The sequence below is a fragment of the Telopea speciosissima genome, chromosome 7 (assembly GCF_018873765.1).
Source record: "Telopea speciosissima isolate NSW1024214 ecotype Mountain lineage chromosome 7, Tspe_v1, whole genome shotgun sequence".
NCBI classification, from domain to species: Eukaryota; Viridiplantae; Streptophyta; class Magnoliopsida; order Proteales; family Proteaceae; genus Telopea; species Telopea speciosissima.
Window position 1 is genome coordinate 14,856,049 of NC_057922.1, and position 20,708 is coordinate 14,876,756.

Here is a 20,708-nt window from a genome sequence, read left to right on the forward strand (position 1 = left end):
GGCATCGAAACATAAACTTAAGGAATTGAAAATCTTCAATTTGTTTACTATTATTTATTTATTTAACTTTATAAAATAAATAAATAAAATCAAGGAAACCAATATCTTGTAAACAAAACTGTTAACATCCATTACATGGCCAGCTCAGTTTCTGCTTTTTGAAGAAATGGAAGGACATGTGTTCTTTGTCAGACTCATCATTTGAAATAGAGGTGGATGGGTTTTTATTTTTTTTTTTCTTTTTCCCTCCCCTCTTTTTTATATTTTTTTTGTTTTCTTAGCTGTTCTTTTTGCTCTTCTCAAAGTTTAAACTCCAAGTTACCGAGTCAATAGGAAGATCTGTTCTTGACTTCCTGTTGGCCTTTGTAAAAGATCTTTCCTTCCCCTAAATTTCTGCACCTAAATCGAATTTATGGCGAGGAGACCGGACGAAGAGTATGATTACCTCTTCAAGGTCGTATTAATCGGAGATTCTGGCGTTGGCAAATCCAATCTTCTGTCCAGATTTACTAGGAACGAGTTCTGTTTGGAGTCCAAATCCACAATTGGAGTCGAATTCGCAACCCGAACTGTCCAGGTATATATTTATAGTATATCACTTGTCTTCTTTAGCTTGGTTCTTTCGTTTCAAATCACTCTCTTGTTCTCTCGATCACCCATTTTTGTTGAAATCGTGACGACGGTTTTTGTTTACTAAGGTGGATTTGAGTTGTCGTTCGATCGATTTGGAGTTGTGGAGCTTTTAAGTACTTCGGTTTGGATTGCTAGTTGGGAAATGTTAGGAATTCCTGTTTGAATTTTGTGTCACTGTGTGTTTTACTAAATCATTGTTGTCTGCGAATTGGTATGGAATGGATGGCGAGTGGATCTAGTAGATTCACTACTTTGAGATATTACTTTACTTTGAGATATTACTACAACATTTTTGCTTTCCTTTTCTTTTAGATTTTAGATCTGAAAGCAATATTTTCTTGTCAAGATCGAGATCCATTTCTATTTTCTTTTAGATAGGCAATTGGGTGTAAGCGGGAAAAAAATATTGAGTTCTATTTAGTTTGGTTTGTCTTGAAGAAATCAATCATTACAAATCGGTCCCATCTATTCACAAGAGAAATTGATCTTTCATCAACTGCCCTCGGATTTCCCTCATTTTCAGTGTTTCAGGATTCAATTATGAATTTTGGAAAGTTACGGCCATTCATTGGTAGGGTGCCCTGCATTGACGAGATTTCTACTTTGCGTATTCCGATCAAGAATTTAATTGTAATTTGATTTTATTTTATTCCTTTGTATCAAGGAATCAAGCGGTTATAAGAGTATATAAAACATGTAATTGGAGTCATATTAGGAGTTTCACTTTGTTTGAGAGTTAAGACTTTAGATAGGAGCAGAAGCTAAGGTGTAGAAAGGGGCTTATCTTGTCAACTGTAGAGACAGATTATTGAATTTTTATTTTTATTTTTAAAAAAAAATTTGACTGAGGTTCCTGCCAGATTTCCAAGTTTTTTTTGTTAGTGTGCTTCACTGCTTCTTGGTTGATTTGCTGTAGGTTTATTTCTTGGTCCCTGTTTATGAGATCTGGGTTTATTCTTGGGCTGTTTTGTTACTTATTCAATTTCTTTTTCAGTTCTTCAAGTATCTATCGAGTGAAAAAAGTTCAGTAGTATATTATCCTGATTAGTCGAAGTTCTTGGAGGATTCTTTACACTGTCAATTTACTGTGTTACAGTCCTATTAGGACTTTGAGTTGCTTTGGTAAAAAATGCCGGGGTCATCTGCTGTAGTATGCTGGTCTTTAATATTTTGAAAATTCTGAAAAGTAACTGAGTCAAATTCCTTCCTGTGGGACATTCTGCATATACTTGTTATCTTTGCTGTTACTACTTCTGTTCTTGTACCATTTGGAATTGTTATTTGTCTTTGAATTTCAATAGACAGGTCAACCGGATTTATTTGCTATGCTGGTTCTAAGATCTGAGGATTGATTCTTTGCTGATTGTGCAGTTTATTTTTGGTTTTTTTTTTTTTTTCTGATGTTATGGATTAGATATAATCTTGATGACCTGTTACAGACCACTGCTTATGTCGTAACCTGACAGCCTATTTCACCCATAATATCATCAATTCATCATCATAATATTAGACTTCACCTTTAATTACCACTCAAACAACTGTCTTTAAACCACAATCTGTATCTAATTGACCTGATAAAGTCAAGAAATTGACCAACCATAGCTACACCACTCCTAATAAAGTGTAATCAAGAAAAAACCAGTCATTCTCCCGCCCGTTAACAACCCAAATTTCCCAAAATCACTCATCTTCAATTTCTTTGAATTTTGGTAATTATTGGGTCATTCTCAATCTGTACTCAGAAATGTATTCAATAAAGCTAGAAAGTGAAATGTTGGAATCAAGTAGCATCTATAGAAGTGTTAGCTGAGATGAAATTCTGGGCATATGAGTATTTTCTTCGGTATGTGAGGATCTTTCTCAGGTTCTCCTAAACCAAAAAATCTGATGTGGCTTTTTAGAGTGTTTTTAAACATCGGTATATTACTCGATTTTTAAAAGGAAAATTGTACAATTTTTATAATTGGCAACAAAAGACATGTAGCTTTGTTGAATACTTTTCCGAGTACACAAAAAAAGGAAAAGCATAGCCTGGTCTTGCCATTCCATCTTGACATCCACCACCACATCGTAGAGATCCAATGCAATTGATGAAACAATACTTTGAAGGTCTCCAACTGCCAAGTGCTGCCACCATCCACTAATACCAAAAACCCAAACTGCTACCGAGTACATCTTCACTGTTACCCTGCTACCTCACATCTCAGGCAATGGAAAATCACTACACACCAATAAAATAGACAATCAGATTTGGCAGGGGCTCCTCCCTTTTGATCTTTTGACAGATTTCAAGCTTAAGTAATTATCCTTTCCCAGTTAATCTGGACTCAGTTATTCTACTTTCCAACGGATGTTTCTCCATCCTAAGTTGTTTTTACTTTTTTTAATTTTAAAGGAATAACAATTTATTGATGAAGAGAAATAATGCTAGGATACTACAACAAAAGATCCGTGTAAGTTTATCACTCTTAGCCTCAGCCCAAGGCAACCAGGGTCAAAGAATAAAATAAAAACAAGAACAAATGCAGTAGAAGAAGAAAAGACAGTAAAATCTTATAGAGGAAGGATTTCTGCAAAACAAATTCTTGGCCAAACCACTCCTTGTTCAACAAGCTCATTAGCGATCTTGTTACCCTCTCTTGGTCTCCATCAGAACTAGAGATTTGCTTGGGTGTCAAGTGAATGATATGCTTGAGCAAATGTGTGACCTACCATCCCAAGTTGCTCCCTCTTTTCGGCATTTAAAAGAACTTTTATGATACCCTGCGAAATATTTAGCCAGTTTTTGTTCACTTGCAGCACCTTCAAGCCTCCCTCTTCTGTGTGGGACTTATTACATGGCTCACTTTTCATGAATTTCCCTTCTCCACCATCTCATGATTGGTGATGTATTTCTCGTCACTGTAAAGAGAGCCATATTACTAGTCATGGAGAGGGATTCGAAATACATTTAGCCTTTTTTTTTTCACGTGCTAAATGAAACAATGAACTTGCATCTAAGTTCCAGTCCATCAAGGCCCAATGAGCAACTAATAATCCAATCTCTAATGGTTACAGAATAAGAGATGTAACAAGCATAGACCTACCTGCCAATGCTATGTGGTTTATGATTCTTTTTATTTTGTAACAAGGAGTGGTTCGGCCACTTTGTAACCAACCCTGTAAACCTAGGAGCAGCCTAACTTGGTCTGCCTCAGGGGAGGGGCAGAGCAGGGATGTTAGGAAAATCTTTTACAGGATGGAGATGGTAGAATTGGCAAGGTTGCAGATTGGAGACAACAGATGAAGCCCCATTTGGCAGAGAGAGATAGATCTATACATCAATGAGAAAAGTCAAGTCTCTGAAGAATTTCATGGCCATAAATCGATTCATCTACACAATATGCAACAGTTGGCAGAGTTAGCGTTTCTGACTTCTTTCTACTGTGCAACTATCAAATATCAAGAGGAATGAGTAGTGTGGATTGGTTAGGAGAAGTGGAAATCTACTCTTCTCTAATGCAAGTTCAACATATTGAGGATCTTTCTGTACTGCATGGGTAAAGCTATTCTTCTCAGAACTCTATGTTGGTGAAAAAGTTGAGTATTTAGTCTCGTCTGCCTGAGAACCAAGAGACTGGAGAGGAGGAAAGGAGGAATAATTAAATATGTGTGGAGGGGGACTTTGTGGTTTGGATTGTACAACATCAGTGAAAATATTAGCCCCAAGTAAGGTTTAATGACCCAACATGTTGGGGATATTATGGAAGATGGATAGATTCCCTGATATAAGGCGTGGATGAAAGTTGGAAAAAATTAGATCCATTACATCTATATCTGCTTTTCTGTCTGACTGCATCCAAAACAAATCACTCCACAAATAGGAGCTAAGGAACAGACCTGCAATCCCAGAGAAAGATAGCAAAAATAACCTACCAGATAACTGGAAGTTCCAAACAATAAGAACCCTAATGAGCCTAAAAACAGATAGCAAAAACAACCTACAAGAGATCAGCTTTATGCATACCGGATCCGACCCCTCTAATGGAAGGGTGACCAAAACATGAACCCACCTAAACATGACATATCTGGTTACACATTGAACTGGCCCTACCATTTCCCCATATTTTTCTGTGGATGCCAACCAACAGTGACCTATCATGGTCCAGGATAAACTATCATCTTAGCAGTCAAATTTTTTCCCCTAAGTTGTATATTCAGATTCATAGGATTTTTTTGGACTCTCGTTATAAAGTCAATTCAGTAGAGGAAAAGAGTCCGCTGTTTGTTGCTTGAATTTCATAACTTTCTGTATTTCAATTTTGGGTATCATCTCTTGTTCTATAAGGATAACTTACATGAACTTATGGCGGAAAAAGGTTAAATCTTGATGACATTTTGATGATTTTCTGAGTTGGGTCTGACAAATGTGTGTCTCCATTCACTGGTAATTTCTTCTATTGCCAAGTTGGGAGAAAAATAAAACCAAAAGAGAAGTAATTTTAATTCAAACAAAATGGAGAAAACTGAGTGAAATGGACATCTTCTTTATTATCGGACCAGATATGGGTAACTGCTGTTAGTGTCTCCAATCTAAGTATCAATATTTCAACAAATTATCCGTTATGGATTTGTTTATTTCAGCGTAAAAACCCGGAAAAGAAATTTTACTGTAAACTCGTTCTTAAATTTAGGATCACACATTTTCTAGATTTTGCCCTGGTAAATTTACACTGTATTTGACTGTAAAATCTTCAGGCACACTTTGTTGCTTTAGATGGATCACATATGGCCTATGTATCCATGAGACCCATCCATTTATGGTTTTCACACCATATGCAAGAGGCTGCATAAGTCAAATTTAGATATAATGGCAGTTCATGTAATTATCTTAAATGATTTTACCACATAAATAAATGGGAAACAAACATTGGAAAATCTTACAGTGACATTTTGCATCATATTTTACCTCTTACAAACAAACTTTGGAAAAAATTTCACCATTTTCCCATTACATGGAAACAAACAGAGCCTAAAGTAATTGGGTAAACAAATTTTCTTAAACAATCAAATATCTTTGCTATCTTCCTTTATTTTTTGTGTTGTTTTGGTGTTATGGTTTCAATTATTGCTTCTTGACCCTTTTGTTGGTTTTGCTTCAAGCTAATCTAATTTCAGTATTTGTTATAAGAATGATAAACTAAGTTTATAGATCACCTGTTTTCTGAGTAGGTTGAGGGGAAGACAATAAAAGCACAGATATGGGACACAGCTGGGCAAGAGCGATACAGAGCAATAACCAGTGCCTATTACAGAGGTGCCCTTGGAGCTCTTCTGGTATATGATGTTACCAAACCAACGACATTTGATAATGTTAGTCGATGGTTGAAGGAGCTGCGGGACCATGCTGACTCAAATATTGTAATCATGCTCATTGGTAATAAGACTGATCTGGAGCATCTACGAGCAGTGGCCACTGAGGATGCTCAAAGTTATGCTGAGAAAGAAGGCCTGTCATTTATTGAGACTTCTGCACTTGAAGCTACAAATGTTGAGAAGGCTTTCCACTCCATCCTTGCAGAAATATACCGGATAATTAGTAAGAAGAATATCTCCTCTTCAGAAAACCCTGCACCCACAAACCTAAAAGAAGGGAAAACAATTTCTGTTTCAGGATCAGAGACAAACACCACAAAGTCATGCTGCTCTTCATCTTAGAGGTGATTTCTATTTTTGTTTTCTTTGGGGGTATTATTCTGGAAAAGTCTAGTTTCAGACTGTCTGTTGTGTCTACTGCATGGATTGTTCTTCTAGGAGTGTTTGCATGAGGTATTTTGCAATTTTTATTTTATTTTTTTGGATTTTAGTGTATTTTTGTTCATGATCTCAGAGAAGATGGAGGAATTCAGATTTTAGTAAATGAGCAAAATAGTAGTTGTAAACTTAGTGGTGAATTGACAAACGAGCTAAGTGTCAACATATTCTTTTAAAGGCATTACTGTACTAATTTTCTACAGAACTACTTCCCTCTATATCAATGACAATGGCTCACTTTATTTGTGTGTACAAATAGGAATGAATCAGCCACCCATGAAGTCCATCAAAAGATGGCATATTGTTTATGCTTCCAAGATGATCTCATCTTTTGGTATTGCTAATAGTTTGGCAACTCATTTCTGATTTCTTTCCTGCAATTGCCAAGCTGTGAAGTAGTCAATGGTAGGTGATCAATGTAGTTGATCTTTCAACAGATTTTGTCTTTTCATTTACACTTCAACAACTCTGAATATTTTAATGGTGGCTAGGTTGTAATACTGAACTTGATGAATTTTTATGCTCCAATTTGTCTGCATGGAACGTTGTGAGAATGCTGAAGAAATTTCACCTATGATTGAAGATTTCAGAACGATCTTCAGTCATACACCCCCACCCTCTTCATGTATTGCCATGTTCCTTTCTATTTCAAATGTCCATTTGTTTTCAACTGTTCTTCTAAAAGACTGGTTTTTTAATTGTTTTTACAGCCTGATTTTTTGCTACATATTCAAACCCAGTAGGCTTGAAATTTTGCATGTGAACAAGGGACTTGGGTGCTACTTGACCTTCTATATTTACAATTATTAGGACCATAAAAGAACGGCTTTCCATGCAGCAAAATAAGCCCTATTATGAATTTTCTGCAAGTCCTTAGTTTGATGAAAATATGAAAGCTCCTGTCAGGGTAACCATCAAAAACTTTAATATCAGAGTTCCATGTGGGTTGGTCATCTGCCTAATCCAAGATCCCCGCTTATTCATTACAGCCTCATGTAACAGGTTACCCAAGGGGAAATAATTAGGTTTTAGCGCAGAGGCCCAGACACTACTAGGGTTAATTAGCAACCTCCAAGCTCACTTGGTCAAAAGCAGTGACATAGTAGACCTTAAACCAAGGCACCAAGCCCCCATTTTTTTTTCATTTTGGGACACAACTTTTCCTAAGTAATCAATTCAGCCATACCAGATTATTGAGTCTAATTTTCATGATACTCAATGGAAACCTGAAACAAGACATCCAAAATGAATGCATTTTTTAGATAAAACAGATTAAATCAAATCAGTTCTGCCAGGCAGATAAAGTTCAAAGGTGAAATGTATGAACTTTTTTCCATCTAACTTTTCCTTTAAGACAGACATGGAGCTTTTCTGAAAAGAATGGATGGCTAAAAATATGAAGGATTATTGCTTGAGAAGGGGTATATGGTTGAATCCGAGCATGAAATTTGCCTTTCTAAAATTAAGTTCGATTGGAACTTAAAGATGAATAGATGATGCTATAGTACTGTATTCAAAACAGCTTTCAGCTTCTTGTCTAGTAGAATCAATCTTATTCCAACCTCTCTTCAGATTTGTTATTTGATTTACCCTGCCGAAATTTTAAAATTGAGATCGGATTAGTTGATACGTATCAAAATCGATTGAGGATGATCCCAATTCTAGCTGATCCCATTTTCAATATCTAGGGTTAGGGAAAATTTGTTCAAACTCTGATCAATTCGACATGGATCCTAATAGAATTGGTTAGGACCATAGTTAGTTAAAACAGGAACAACAAAAAAACGAAATCTTACGGTACAGGTTTTAAACGGTAAAAAAGTACAAATGGATAGTTAAATAAAACGGTCAAAAAAATAGAAAATGGTTAAAAAAAAAGGGGAAACAAAAAAACGGCACTATTCTCATATAAATTAAAGAATTTTTATTTGAAATACATGCTTCTAATTTTGGTGTCCGTGCATTGACCTTGAGCTAAAGGTGATATCATGAAAAATGTAACCCTTTGAGTCATATTTACGTCAATTAAAGAATTAGGTCGATCAGAGAGAGAGAGAGAGAGAGAGAAAAAGATGGTCAATTAAGTAAGTCATTGTTCAACAAATCCAAAATCTTAAAAAGCATCAAAAAAATGGGAAGGTGTTTTAAATGTGTTTAAAACGAGAATACTTGCTGTTAGCCCTTTTCCCCGTATGTTTGGGAAATATACGGTCAAATGTATTTAAAACAGTAAAAAACAGGAACGCATTTAAAACAGATTTTTAAATGCATTTTGGCTATTAGAGGTCAGGACCGATCCGGATCTCGAATACAATTATATGAACCCTGATCTTTACTCTACAACACAGACCCTAGCTCCTCCATTTGTCACAGGAAGATGAAGCTCTTTTGCAATTCTCCTTGCACTACCTTGAAAAAAGTAAACGCTTTCTTTGGAAACCACTACGTTTCAGAGGGGGAAAAAATTGTAAGTGTGGCATCAGAAATCTCTATCGATTCCAATTTGAATCCCCACAGGAATCAAGGTCGGTTGATTTCGATTTTAGTTTCCTGATTCCTCTGATCCCCTAATTCAATTTTAAAAATCTTGTATTAGACTCCCGCTACTAGAATCGAATCAGTTGAGTAGGCCAGATCAGAATTCAGCCGCAACCGATCCCAATTGTCCATCACTCAAAACAGCATCAGGTGAATCGGTTCGGAATCGACGACCCAAATCCAAATCTACCGATCTAGCCAATTTGTTTAAAATTATAGTGGACACATGGTGATTATGTGTCGGGCTCTACCAATTAAATAAAATTGTCTAAAACCATTTGAAAGTGGTTTGTAGAGAGGGAGGGGTAGCTGGAGCAGGAGGCAAAACAGCCCATGGGATATGGCTTTAGATCTCTGGTGGTGTTCGCAGTCAGTAGACAAGGCAGTAAGAATGAGGGTAAAGAAGGGCACATGGGGCCGGGTGACTAACGAATCAGTGGGGTGGGCATATGGGTTGAGATTTGTAGGGGGTGTTCAGCAGGAAGAGGGAGGCCAGGTGGGGCAGGGCGATGTGACTCTCATTGGCCCCACGCCCACGCTGGTGCAGGAGCTACACTACCGGTTAGCACTCTCTTGCCCAAAAATAAATCAAACAAATAAGAAGTACCTGAGAAGCAGCATGCTAATGAGGGCATAAACGAGCCGTGCAGGTTTGAACTTCAATATGCCCATGTAGTGTAAAGGCATAAACTGCTTACACTTTTGAGTGAAGCTGAAACCACAAAAGAGAGAAACGACCATGCTCTTACTGTAGAAGGCATTCGCCTTACAAGCATGTTAGCCAACGTAAAGAATATAACAGAAAGTCAGTCCCAATGAAACATAAAGAATAAAAAATTCCTCTGAAATCATAAAAAATGAAAATTTCCACACGTAAATTCTTACACAGTTCTTCCACATATATGGTTAACATATCCAACTCCAGATTGACAAAATTTTGCCCTAGTGGTGTATGGCAATGTTCCCATTGAGCCAATTTTTACCAGCCGATCTCACAGAGAAGATGACATTTGAAGAAACATCTGTCTACCTGCAGTAGTTTTCACTTAAATGCTTTCTAAACAAGGCCAAGCATGCTTGAAAGATTATCAAACTCCAGTATTTACATAGAAGAGTTAAGGTTGACAATATTCAGTTTTAAGTTGTTTTGGATCCAAACAAGGTACCAAATGTTCAAATATTTACCAAAGATCAGAGTTTAGCTTCACGACGAAATTGTAAATACAACAACAATTGTTAACCACAGCAGTTGCTCTTCTGCTGAATTGGTTGCCCCTTCATTTGAACAGTGTTTGCTGGTTTCTTGTTGGCACTGGGTTGGTTTCCAACTCTACAAGAAAATAAGAACAGAACATAATGAAATTCTAATTTCAAGTTCAACAAAATTTTTAAGGTGACAAAGTAAACTAGAATAATTGAAAGAACACTCATATCTTCCAAAGATTCCAGTGGCACTGGTGGACACTCATCAAATGTAAAGGATTCTTATTTGTTTAAAGTACAGAATCCTGCTGTTTAAGGTTAATATATTTGGATAGAACAATGTCAATTCATCTAATACATAAGATGAATGCTTGTAACCCAGCACTCTATGAACAATTCAGAAAAATATAGCAACACATACAATTTTATAAATACTCTTGCAGCCAAATACAACTCTTAAGGAGTCTCCTAAGTAACAATATAATGGTGGGGATATCACCTTTATGTCACTTTAGTCCTCCAATCACTCACCGAGACCAAATCTTGCATGACACCTGTTCACAGTTGTCAAGGCGTCGCCTAGGCGTCTGTCCAGGCGCCTTGGTCGCCTGCTGGGCGTCACCTTGATTTTGGACCCTCTCTAATGCCTAGGGTCTCCTAAACGCCGTGACAACTATGCACCTGTTTGAGTATGATACTACCAGAGCACAAATACATATGCTGTCTAACCACTGGTTATCACTTTCTTCTCTCATCTATTTAGGCTCCTGGGAACCCAAACATTTTTTCACAGCAAAATTTGTTGAGATGGGTATACCATGATGGGACAAGAACTTTTGAAATTAATATTCAAATTGATCATATGGTACCTCTCTGTTGGCTACTCACAGACGTTCTCATATCATACAGAATCTACTGGGAAGTGTCATGTTGGATTTGCAGATTTAGTTGAATATTCATGGAGAGACATGTCGTCTTAGCTTCATCCCCTTCTGCTATTCGAACTTGGTAATACCCCGAGCATAAGTCCAGCTTCGAGAAATAAATCACTCCCCAATTGATTGAAAAGATCTGCAACAAGGTGAATGGGGTACTTGTTCTTCACAGAATTTCCTGCCTGAATTGTTGACCATCACCTGACCCAACCTCACACGATCCTCTTGAAAGAGGCGTGCCACAGGTAGTGCATGACTGTCGTCAACTCATGCCATGCATTTTGACCTAAATTTATTCACTCTTTGATACTGTTAGCAGCCCTTAGAACTGAATGCTTGAGTGATCAGAATCGATCACCCAGCCCCTTTATTTATAATAATTAGAATTACAACTTACTCCTAATGAAAGTAGGAATGCCCCCCTTGCCTATTCCTACTAGGAATTCCCATTCCAACTAAGAATCCCAAATAGAGATCGGCTAAGGGGGAGAAATACAGAAAAAGAAATAAAAAACTAAAAGATAAAAACAATAAACTAAAGGATTAAATTACCCCTATCGGGTAAAGTAGCCTATCTCAACAAATACTCAATCAAATCCTCTTTTTTGACGATTGAATGCACCTCTATGGTCCCAGATTTCGTAATTCCCGAACTATTTCTTTAATATCGGGGGTCATCAAAATATGCAAGCCTTGGTCATTGCTGGAAAATAAGGCTTGGTGTAACACGTCAATGCTTCTCCTCCTCTCTTATCCTTCCATGGGCTTTCTCCTCACACGAGGTCCCCTTCCTTTCCATCCCAGTCGATTTGGGGTTACATTCCTTAAGGATCCTCATGGAAAGCCAGATCCCTAAAGCAGAATGGCTCAGGATAAGATATGAGTAATTGAACCTTATTGATAAAAAAAAAAAAAAAGAATACGAGCTGTAGACCATACTAATAAATATCAACTCAGGGTAGCTAGCATAGATCGAAATCTCGGCAAAATTTCGAATATTTCGGCAGTTTCGACATGTCCGAGATGAAACAACATGCAAAATGGAATAAGCACTGTTTCGCCAAAATTTCGATCATTTCGTTTCAGTATTTTGCTCATTTCGGTCTTAAAAAATGCACTGTTTCGTCGAAATTTTGGTCATTTCGTTTCAATATCTCAATCATTTTGGCCGTTTGCCCCCCAAAAAGGCAAGTGCAACTGGTAAAAAATGCATGTTTCGGCGAAATATCAGTGTTTCGTTGGTTTAACGAAACAGCAAAACAATACGTGTTTTCGAACCTTGGTACCTATAGCATTTAACAAAAAGGTTCACCCTCGACAGCTGCAAGTTGGAGACCTAGGGCTGAAAGAACAGAGGGCACCCCTGGAGAGTGGGAAACTCCAGACCTCAAGCCAAAGAGGAAGTCTGGCACCCGAAGTGGAAGAATGCTAGGGTGTAGGTTCATCCAATCCATGCAAAAGAGGACTCCAACCAATTAGAATGCCTTCCAGCCTGTAGGTAGGTAGGGGCGAATAACAACAACAATACTGCTACATTTTGGCTTTTCCCTCCATGAGATGAGCCTGGTGCATTGGACTGATGGATAAGAGAACTCAGCTGGCCCAAAAGGTGCCCGGGGAAGCTTGTCAGCCGAAAGGAAAGCTGAATCAAAAGGAACTAGAGGAAAGAAAAGTTCGTAGAAATTCAATCTTTGGCCAAAGAGAAGTCCGCAGAAGTGGCAACAAAGGAAAAAGAGTGGAAGATCCTTCTGAAGATTGCTTGCTGTCAAGCATCTCTATCCTTCGTCTTCTTTCCTAGGGTACCCTGCTTACACGATTTGAAAGCCAGTTCCCAAGAGGAAGCCTTCTTTGTCACCTGTGACGTAAGTCACAAAATCAGAGTAGAAGAGTGGCCCGCTCCTTTGACCTTTGCCTATCAAATTCCCAAAACAAGCAAGAAGATGAAACAACTCACAATTTGATCCATAAGTTGACCAAGCCCAAGCTCGTTCCATCCCTTCCTGCTAGTGCCACTCCCGTTCCACAAGAGTGGACTCAAGGTTACAAAGTCACTTTCTATCATCAATCACCACCTCTGACTTTTTGCCAGGTACCTAGGAGAATAATCTTGGGAATTCTCTCAATCTCTTTATTCAGTCATAACGTAATAAACAAGGAGAGGTGAAACCTAATATTTACCTGCAATTCTTGACTTCTCAAGCTCAACTTCAAAAACAATATAACTTTGAAAACAATTTAAAATGCTCGCTCCTTGGGTTGGAAATATTTTCCTAGTTGATTTTAAAAATAGGATTGTTATCTATAAGTTAACGATATGATTACTCACATTAAAAAAACTAAAAAAGTAGCTTCAGTGACTTACTTTTTCTCCACATCCTACCAAGGGCATATTCAGGAGAGCTTAAAAACTAAAAAAGTAGCTTCAGTGACTTACTTTTTCTCCATATCCTACCAAGGGCATATTCAGGAGAGCTTCTTGGGCTCATAATGTGCGAGATGCATAAGCTGAGAGGAGGCCCTCCTCTGCTTCCGAAGATTTCCAGATTATGAATTAACAACTCCAAATGAAATAACGGAAAGGGTCCCCCTCACACTGTGTGTATGCGGAACCCTACAGAGTGCAGAACCCTTTGCATACCCCAACACAAAACCCTGTAGCAATCCCACTCTCTTTCTCTCTCTCTGTCTCTCTCTCTCCTAACCCCCCTCCCCAATTTGAAGATTCAAAAGCGGGCTTCCTCCTTCGCCGAATTAGTATACAGGCATCAGAGGAAACCCTTGCCCATGAAATAATTATATTTTCACACATGATTTTAGTTGGAGAAGCTGGATTACGGAGAATCCCATAAGCAGAAGCTGGAGAAGTTCCCAAAAACATGCTCTAAAGACATCACTCACACTGCCGAATGGAAAAAGAGAAACAATTTCATGTTGCCTTTTTCTTTCAAGGGCCACAAGACATCATCCCTGGGAATTTCATCGTTAACAAAGTTGCATGCCTTCATCCATTTTCAAGTAAGTCCACCACAGACATTATCATAGCCTTTTCTAATTCCTAATCTTATATGGCTTTTCTCAGTACGACTGTTGTGTCCTCTCATAACTCACCTAGAAAACTCAAAACAGAATCAAGGACTGAGATTTGTTCCACAGACTACCAAAGATATCACTCAAACTACTGAATAAGAAGGGAAAAAAATTCATCACTTTGTCCTAGTTCTTGCTAAAGCCAAAGATATCTCTTGGAAGTTCATTTGTAGTGAAGGAATTACATCCCTAAATCCAGTTTCTGTAAAGTCCCAGAGACATTATCATAGGCTTTACTCAAACACAATTATAAATTGTCTTTTCCAACAAGACTGTTGCGCCCTCTGCACTCATTGGCCACAATGATACCATCATCAAATTGTCTTTTTCCCACAAAGGCATCCTCAAGAACTTGCCTTTTATTTTAACTGAAACTTGTTTGAGGGGCATTTCATCATAAATACTCCCACCCACCAAAAAATATCAAAAATTAATTGCCCGGGCATATTAAGGGTAAGGAATTGTAAAACTAATAACCACTTCTACATGGGAAGAATAACAGAACTCAAACAACAATTATATTCAATGAACAGCAAATTCAGTGAATGTGAAAGACATGGAGCACTCATAATAAGGAGTAAGTAAGAAAAAGTTTGTCTACAATTTACCTTTTCTTAATCTCGGCAGCCATGGTCAAGAAAGCCTGCTCCACATTAATTGCATCTTTGGCACTAGTCTCAAGGAAAGGGATCCCAAGTTCATCTGCAAATGCCTGCAGTTCATTTGGTACAGTCAGAATCAAATCAGTCAAAAAGCATAAAAGTAATATTGAGCAACTGGAAGAAAATAAGACACCATCCAGCATAGAGTCCAGATCTTCTTTAACCACCCAAAGCTAGTAGCTACTTGATTAAATCTCAGTCACCTGATGCAAAATTTTCAATCATAAATGATGAAGGGATCAATAACAAACTTGCTATTCTCAAAAGCAGCCTACCTAACATCAAAAGGTACACATAGATGAAGATATGTTTGTATTTACTTAGAGACATACAGTAAACATCTAACATTCACCTCACTCCTCAGAGACATTATCCTGCGAAATTCTTCATAGGTTTATGCAAATGGGAACTATAATTCATAAAAAAATGTAGAAGAATAAGAACTTGGATTACTGGTATGCATGAAATTCATTTTTTAACTATGTATGCATGTATTACTGGTCTGCATGAAATTCTCGGCAGCCATGGTCAATGTTTTGGCCACCGAGGAACTGCAAATATTTTGTCAAAATATGTAAACATACATGGAGAAATTGTAAAAATACGGAAATAATTGAACCATTCGGAATACTATGGAAAATCTAAAAGAAACTTTTTGAATGATAGAATCATAGAAAAGCCATTAAAAAACATTTAGGAGCCAGTATACTGTGAGCATGAGTAAACAGTCAATTCCAATACCTTAAAGAGACCAGCACTCGGTGAATATCGCCGTGTGCTGCTGCTCAAGTTTGGTAGTAACATCTACTTATCAATAATAGTAATTCTACTGCCATTTTTATGAAGATTTGTAAGAAAGTATAATGGAATTTAGAATGTGCACTTCCTTGTGATTTTCGACAATCTACTGTATTCATTTTGGTGACAGCACCATAGGAATCCAGGCCTAGCATGGATTAAGGTGCTTTCCAGGATCATAATGGATCCTTTATCCTTCCTTGTTCATGGGGAAGGATTCTGCTATAGTTATTGGCTGCTAATTGTCAGCACACCCAGGCCATGGAAATATTCCCTCATTAGGAGGTCAAGGTACACATGCATTGAAGAATAATCATTTCAATGGATGCTTACATCAGGAAGCTCAATAGGACAGGATGGCAAGAGACAATGTGTATGAAGAGTGACTGTTGGTTGGGCCATTTATCAGAAGGTTCTGTTTTGAGAGGGTCTTGATTGCTTGCAGTTTTAAGGTAGGATTGGCTCCTTCATATAACTTCTTGCTTCTGGTGTTGTTTTATATTATGTAATGAAATTTTCTTCTTTGTAACCCTTTCACTATTTCAAATGAAATATTTCATTTGTTTCTTTGAAAAAAAAAAAAAAGGCACCAAGAAATGATGAATGTCGATTTCAGTTGGATTCTTACAAGTATAGATTCTGATGTAAACAGAATAAATTCAGCCTTTCCATAGCTGTAAGTTCATAAGAAATTACCTTTGCAGTTTCTGTATCCACAACCTTTTCGTCAACCAAATCACATTTGTTTCCAACTAGAAGCTTGCATACACTATCATTTGCATATCTGTCTATCTCATTTAACCACTGCTTGACATTGTTGAAACTCTCCATCTCAGTAACATCATAGACAATCTGTTGAAGTGCAAAAACCAGTGAAAATCTATGAACATATTTTGAAGTTGAACACAACCAAAACAATAAGAAAAACCACCCCTGTTCTTCTAACTTTCAAAATACGGAGCTATTACCATCACCAAATGCTTGCAGAGTTCGAAAAGGACCACAAACCAGCTTACTCACAAACCCTTATAAGTGTAACGTTCAACCATCAATCAAATTCAACGGTCTTCTTGAGTCAAAAAACAAATTCTAAGAATTACTGGGAAAGTAAAAAAGGGACCAGTGGTCCAGTATACAATTAAGGGCTAAAGTATTTTGATTTATTTGTAAATTAAGTCTCACCATAATCCTGTAAACATTTTTAAAAGATTTTTGAGAGAAGTAAAAGAAAAAGTTATTAGGTATATAATTATATAGCTATTGAGGAACAAGTACTATCCACTGAAATACAGAAGTCATTTGTGAGGGACCCTCTACTCATACCCTCCCCATCCCCCAGCCCCAATGGAAAAGAAAAGAGGAACAATGAAATATATATATATATATATATATATATATAAGCAATCATAACAGCAAGGTAAAAAAGGTTGTTAAAAGCATAGGCTCCTGTTTTAAAAAAAAGAAAAAAAATTCTGCGCCTAGTAATTTAGAATCTGTAACCACTTTTCATCCCAAACAATATGTTTAAAGACCACATGCATTATACAGATTAATAAAGCAAGATTCCAACTTCAAAAATATATACAGATATACAGGGGATTTTCTTATTCACACCCCCTAGGTGTCAAAAAAAAAATTGTAACTTTTACTTTTTTGCTCTTTTAGAACATACTTTTTTTTCAACGAGGGCAAATATTGTCATTTCGCATAAAATGCATAGCTGCATTAAAATGACTTTCAATTTTTTGAAAACCATTTTTTACCCTTGCATTAAATAACTTTTGGGAATGAGACAAGGGGAAATTAAAAGGTGTCAAGTTCTAAACACACCTATAGAGGCGTCATTCAGACAATAACATAGTGATGTAAATGGCCCCATGTAATGCTATTATTTAATAGTATGGGAGTCGGCCTTGGGGATCTTAATTTGGGATACTCATCAAGGCCCACAGTGTACATGAAACTCCATGCATATGCTCATGCCTTTTCAGTTTACAAACACCAACACATACATAGAGTTAGCACATACATAAAGATGAGGCAGCAGAAAATTATAAATGTAATTAATTTGATGAAAAATCAACAAGATCACCTGAAGTCAATCAATTAACTAAGCAAATAATTTGCAAACAAAACTAACTGGGAAGAATTTCATACAATGATTCCATGTGCGCCTCGGTAATAACTGCTGGTTATAGTCCTGAATCGCTCCTGTCCTGCAGTATCCCACTACAAAAACAACCAAAAGACGAACTTTAAAGGTTACATGGGAACATGATCAAGATGATATAATGTTAATTCCAATCAGACTCAGTTCTCTCTCACCGGAAAAAAAAAACGAAATTAACATGAGAATATAACACAGGTTCGATCTTAGACCAGGAAAATAAACCAGTGGGAGATCAATTGCAACAGGATAGAATATATAAGAATGAACAAAAATCAATAACATAATTTATTTCCTTTTTTTTTGTTACATATGAAAGCAAATAAAAGGATATGACTTAGGCATCCCACCTAAGCCTCAGTCAGCATCCCACCAACCATGCAAGGCATATCGTCTTGCAACTGTCTCTCACAGCAAGCCTGGAATACGAATACTAAAGCCTATCTCTTCATTCTTTCTTCTTCTTGTACATTGTCTTGAAGGGATTCATGTATGTATAGGCTAACCCAACATTAAATACAATCAACCATACTCACCTCACATTCATAACATAAAATAAGTGAATGCTAGCACTCTCCACTAACATAAAATAAATAAATAAATCCACTCACGTAAACCAAACATTCACTTAATAAAATTACACCCACTCACATACACCAAACATCTACCTAACACCCACTCCAATTCTGCATCAGAATATGGAAGTGGTACACCTTTCTTGAAAAATCACTATGGTGACCAATTCTCTCCTCTGAATGAGGAGGTTACCAAGTACTACTAGCAAATTTTTGTTTATCTTTTATTTTCACGCTACTAACAGTAGGCTAGTAAACACCTCCCTTTTGAGTGAATAACTTGAACTACTAAACTAAATTTAGGACAGACGTTGATTGAGTTGACCACACCATAGTACTGCTATGGATCACTGCTAGAAGGAAGCCACATCAGGATTTAAGGTCTAAGGATCAGTATTGGAGGGCAGGTCATTCCTGATCAATGATGATCTGAATAATTCACTATTGGAAAACCCAAACAAGTGAGAAATTCTAAAAGTACAACCTGATCAACCTATCCACTAGATATGACAGATAGATCAGTCCCCTTCGTCACTCACATCAGATGATGCAACGAAAACAATACAAATCTTTATAACCTTGAAGATACATCCTTGTTAATATTAAAAATATGGGAAGTGTTTCCTGTGGGGGAGCATGGCCCTTGCGCACGCACGGGGAGCATCGGAGCACAAACGGATGCATCAAATGAGGGGTGGGGCGGACATTTTGCCTCTCCTGTGTCTGGGTGCAGGCACCATTACTTTTGTTCCTTCAGTTTTTAAGACATTATGCATGTCATAGCATAGTAGCCAAAAAAAAAACACACACACAATGTTACAATCTTCAGGCAATCTACCATAGAAGACGTAAAACTGCACAAAATGACTGGTCCAGAAAGCAGTACTTTACCATTACTGTGAAGTGGTCAGTACACATCAAATTTGCCCGAATCCCCAAGTTTTGAGAAAGAGGCATTTAATAGGAGCTGAAAGTCATTTCTTTCAATCACAAGTTCTGAAAACACGAACCCCAATAGATTCTAAAAAATATTTGAGGAGATAAAAAGCAGCCATGGCAGGCCAGCATTAGGAAAATTTGTTTCTTAGGCTATCATTTGAATCTCAGAATCTCCATTGACATTATGAAAAGTTAGAAGCACTAGACATTGCAGCTACAGTTTATGTGTTAGGTGTTATAATTTACTTTAGGATAATGTCTTTGCGTTTTGAAATGGACTTTTTTTTTTTTTTGGCTTCACAATTCGCTGTGCCAGATCCATATTTCAGTTCAGTAGGGTGATTTTCTGAGCCTTGAAAAATGGAACCTTTGCTAGGATTCTGATAATAAATCGTAGAAGAGAAAAAAAAAATTTAACATATAAAACATCAGATAAAACTTTGTTTCATAATTAACCACACCAACAGACGAAACCGCTAATGCAACTATTGAATAATAAAAAGCCCAGTTTTCTAACGCAAATGATAACTGGAAAGTCAAATCACTCACAATTTGCAGCTTGATAGTCTTTCCATCTTGTTCCACCGTCCTAATTTTCTGCAGCAAGAAGCCAAAAAGAAAATTTCTCCAAACATTAACCTCATTATATAGTCATCGATATTTTAAAAAAAAAAAATGGATAAGAAAAGTAAAACTCACAAAATCAACTCCAATTGTACTGATGTAACTGTCAACATATGAATCATCCTAAAATACAAGAAAATAATCATTTCAAAGGTGGTTAGAAGCCCTCAAAGTCAAACCCAATACTATTTCTATATCTACAAGATCTACAGAGGAAGCTCTTCGTACTGGGAATTCTAGAACACAACTTACTGCGAATCTTAGAAGAAGACATGATTTTCCAACAGAAGAGTCTCCGATTAACAGAAGCTTGAATAGATAATCGCTGCCCACAACGAAATATCAAACAGTGGAGCTCAAAAATTAAACAACAGAAAAAAGAGACAAAAGATGGAAACGGAAGAGAGATCGAAGAATCTTACTATTCAGTGCCCATGGTTAGAAGATTTCGATCAGAAAAAATGCAGAGAGAGGTTCCTTCTTCCTTAGGGTTTGGTTCGGTTTGGTTTAGTTTTGAAGGAAGAAGAAAAGAAGCTTTCCTTCACCTGTTAAGTGTTAACAGCTCTCCCACCTCGCTCTCCCACCTCTTATGTTAATTTTCATTATTTAAATAAGGTAGGATGAGATGACAAGGAAAAAAAAGAAGTCTTTTGCTCTACCCGCGAGATGAAATTACTATTTTGCCATAAATGTTTAGTCAATAAATTTGTAACGGATTCTTAATAAAATTCGGTAAATCGAAGATAAGTTGGTA

At 37.1% G+C, this 20,708-nt stretch overlaps 2 protein-coding genes across 2 annotated transcripts; one reads left to right on the top strand and one right to left on the bottom strand.

Moving 5' to 3' along the window:
- The first annotated feature begins 318 nt into the window (after window positions 1–318).
- Window positions 319–6,627, top strand: LOC122667922 (ras-related protein RABA2a). Its single transcript, XM_043864404.1, has 2 exons — window positions 319–577; window positions 5,845–6,627. The coding sequence occupies exons 1-2, from the start codon at window positions 413–415 to the stop codon at window positions 6,328–6,330; spliced, it is 651 nt and encodes a 216-aa protein (XP_043720339.1). The 5' UTR covers window positions 319–412; the 3' UTR covers window positions 6,331–6,627.
- A 3,412-nt stretch (window positions 6,628–10,039) lies between these two features.
- LOC122667923 (ras-related protein RABD1-like) lies at window positions 10,040–20,495 on the bottom strand. The gene is made up of 8 exons (XM_043864405.1): window positions 20,377–20,495; window positions 20,207–20,279; window positions 20,030–20,077; window positions 19,880–19,927; window positions 17,807–17,878; window positions 16,346–16,501; window positions 14,798–14,901; window positions 10,040–10,294 (listed from the first exon to the last, which is right to left on the bottom strand). Exons 1-8 carry the CDS (start codon window positions 20,388–20,390, stop codon window positions 10,201–10,203), a joined length of 609 nt encoding a protein of 202 aa, XP_043720340.1. The 5' UTR covers window positions 20,391–20,495; the 3' UTR covers window positions 10,040–10,200.
- Between the last annotated feature and the right edge of the window lie 213 nt (window positions 20,496–20,708).

Bases quoted from the DNA above. Each gene is read 5' to 3' on its own strand.
- LOC122667922 (XM_043864404.1), top strand. From the start codon at position 413: ATGGCGAGGAGACCGGACGAAGAGTATGATTACCTCTTCAAGGTCGTA. The intron at 578-5,844 runs GTATATATTTAT...TTTTCTGAGTAG, and splicing joins TCGCAACCCGAACTGTCCAG to GTTGAGGGGAAGACAATAAA.
- LOC122667923 (XM_043864405.1), bottom strand. The intron at 19,928-20,029 runs GTGAGTTTTACT...TTCTTGCTGCAG, and splicing joins GTACAATTGGAGTTGATTTT to AAAATTAGGACGGTGGAACA. The intron at 16,502-17,806 runs GTATGAAATTCT...GCACTTCAACAG, and splicing joins GAGGCGCACATGGAATCATT to ATTGTCTATGATGTTACTGA.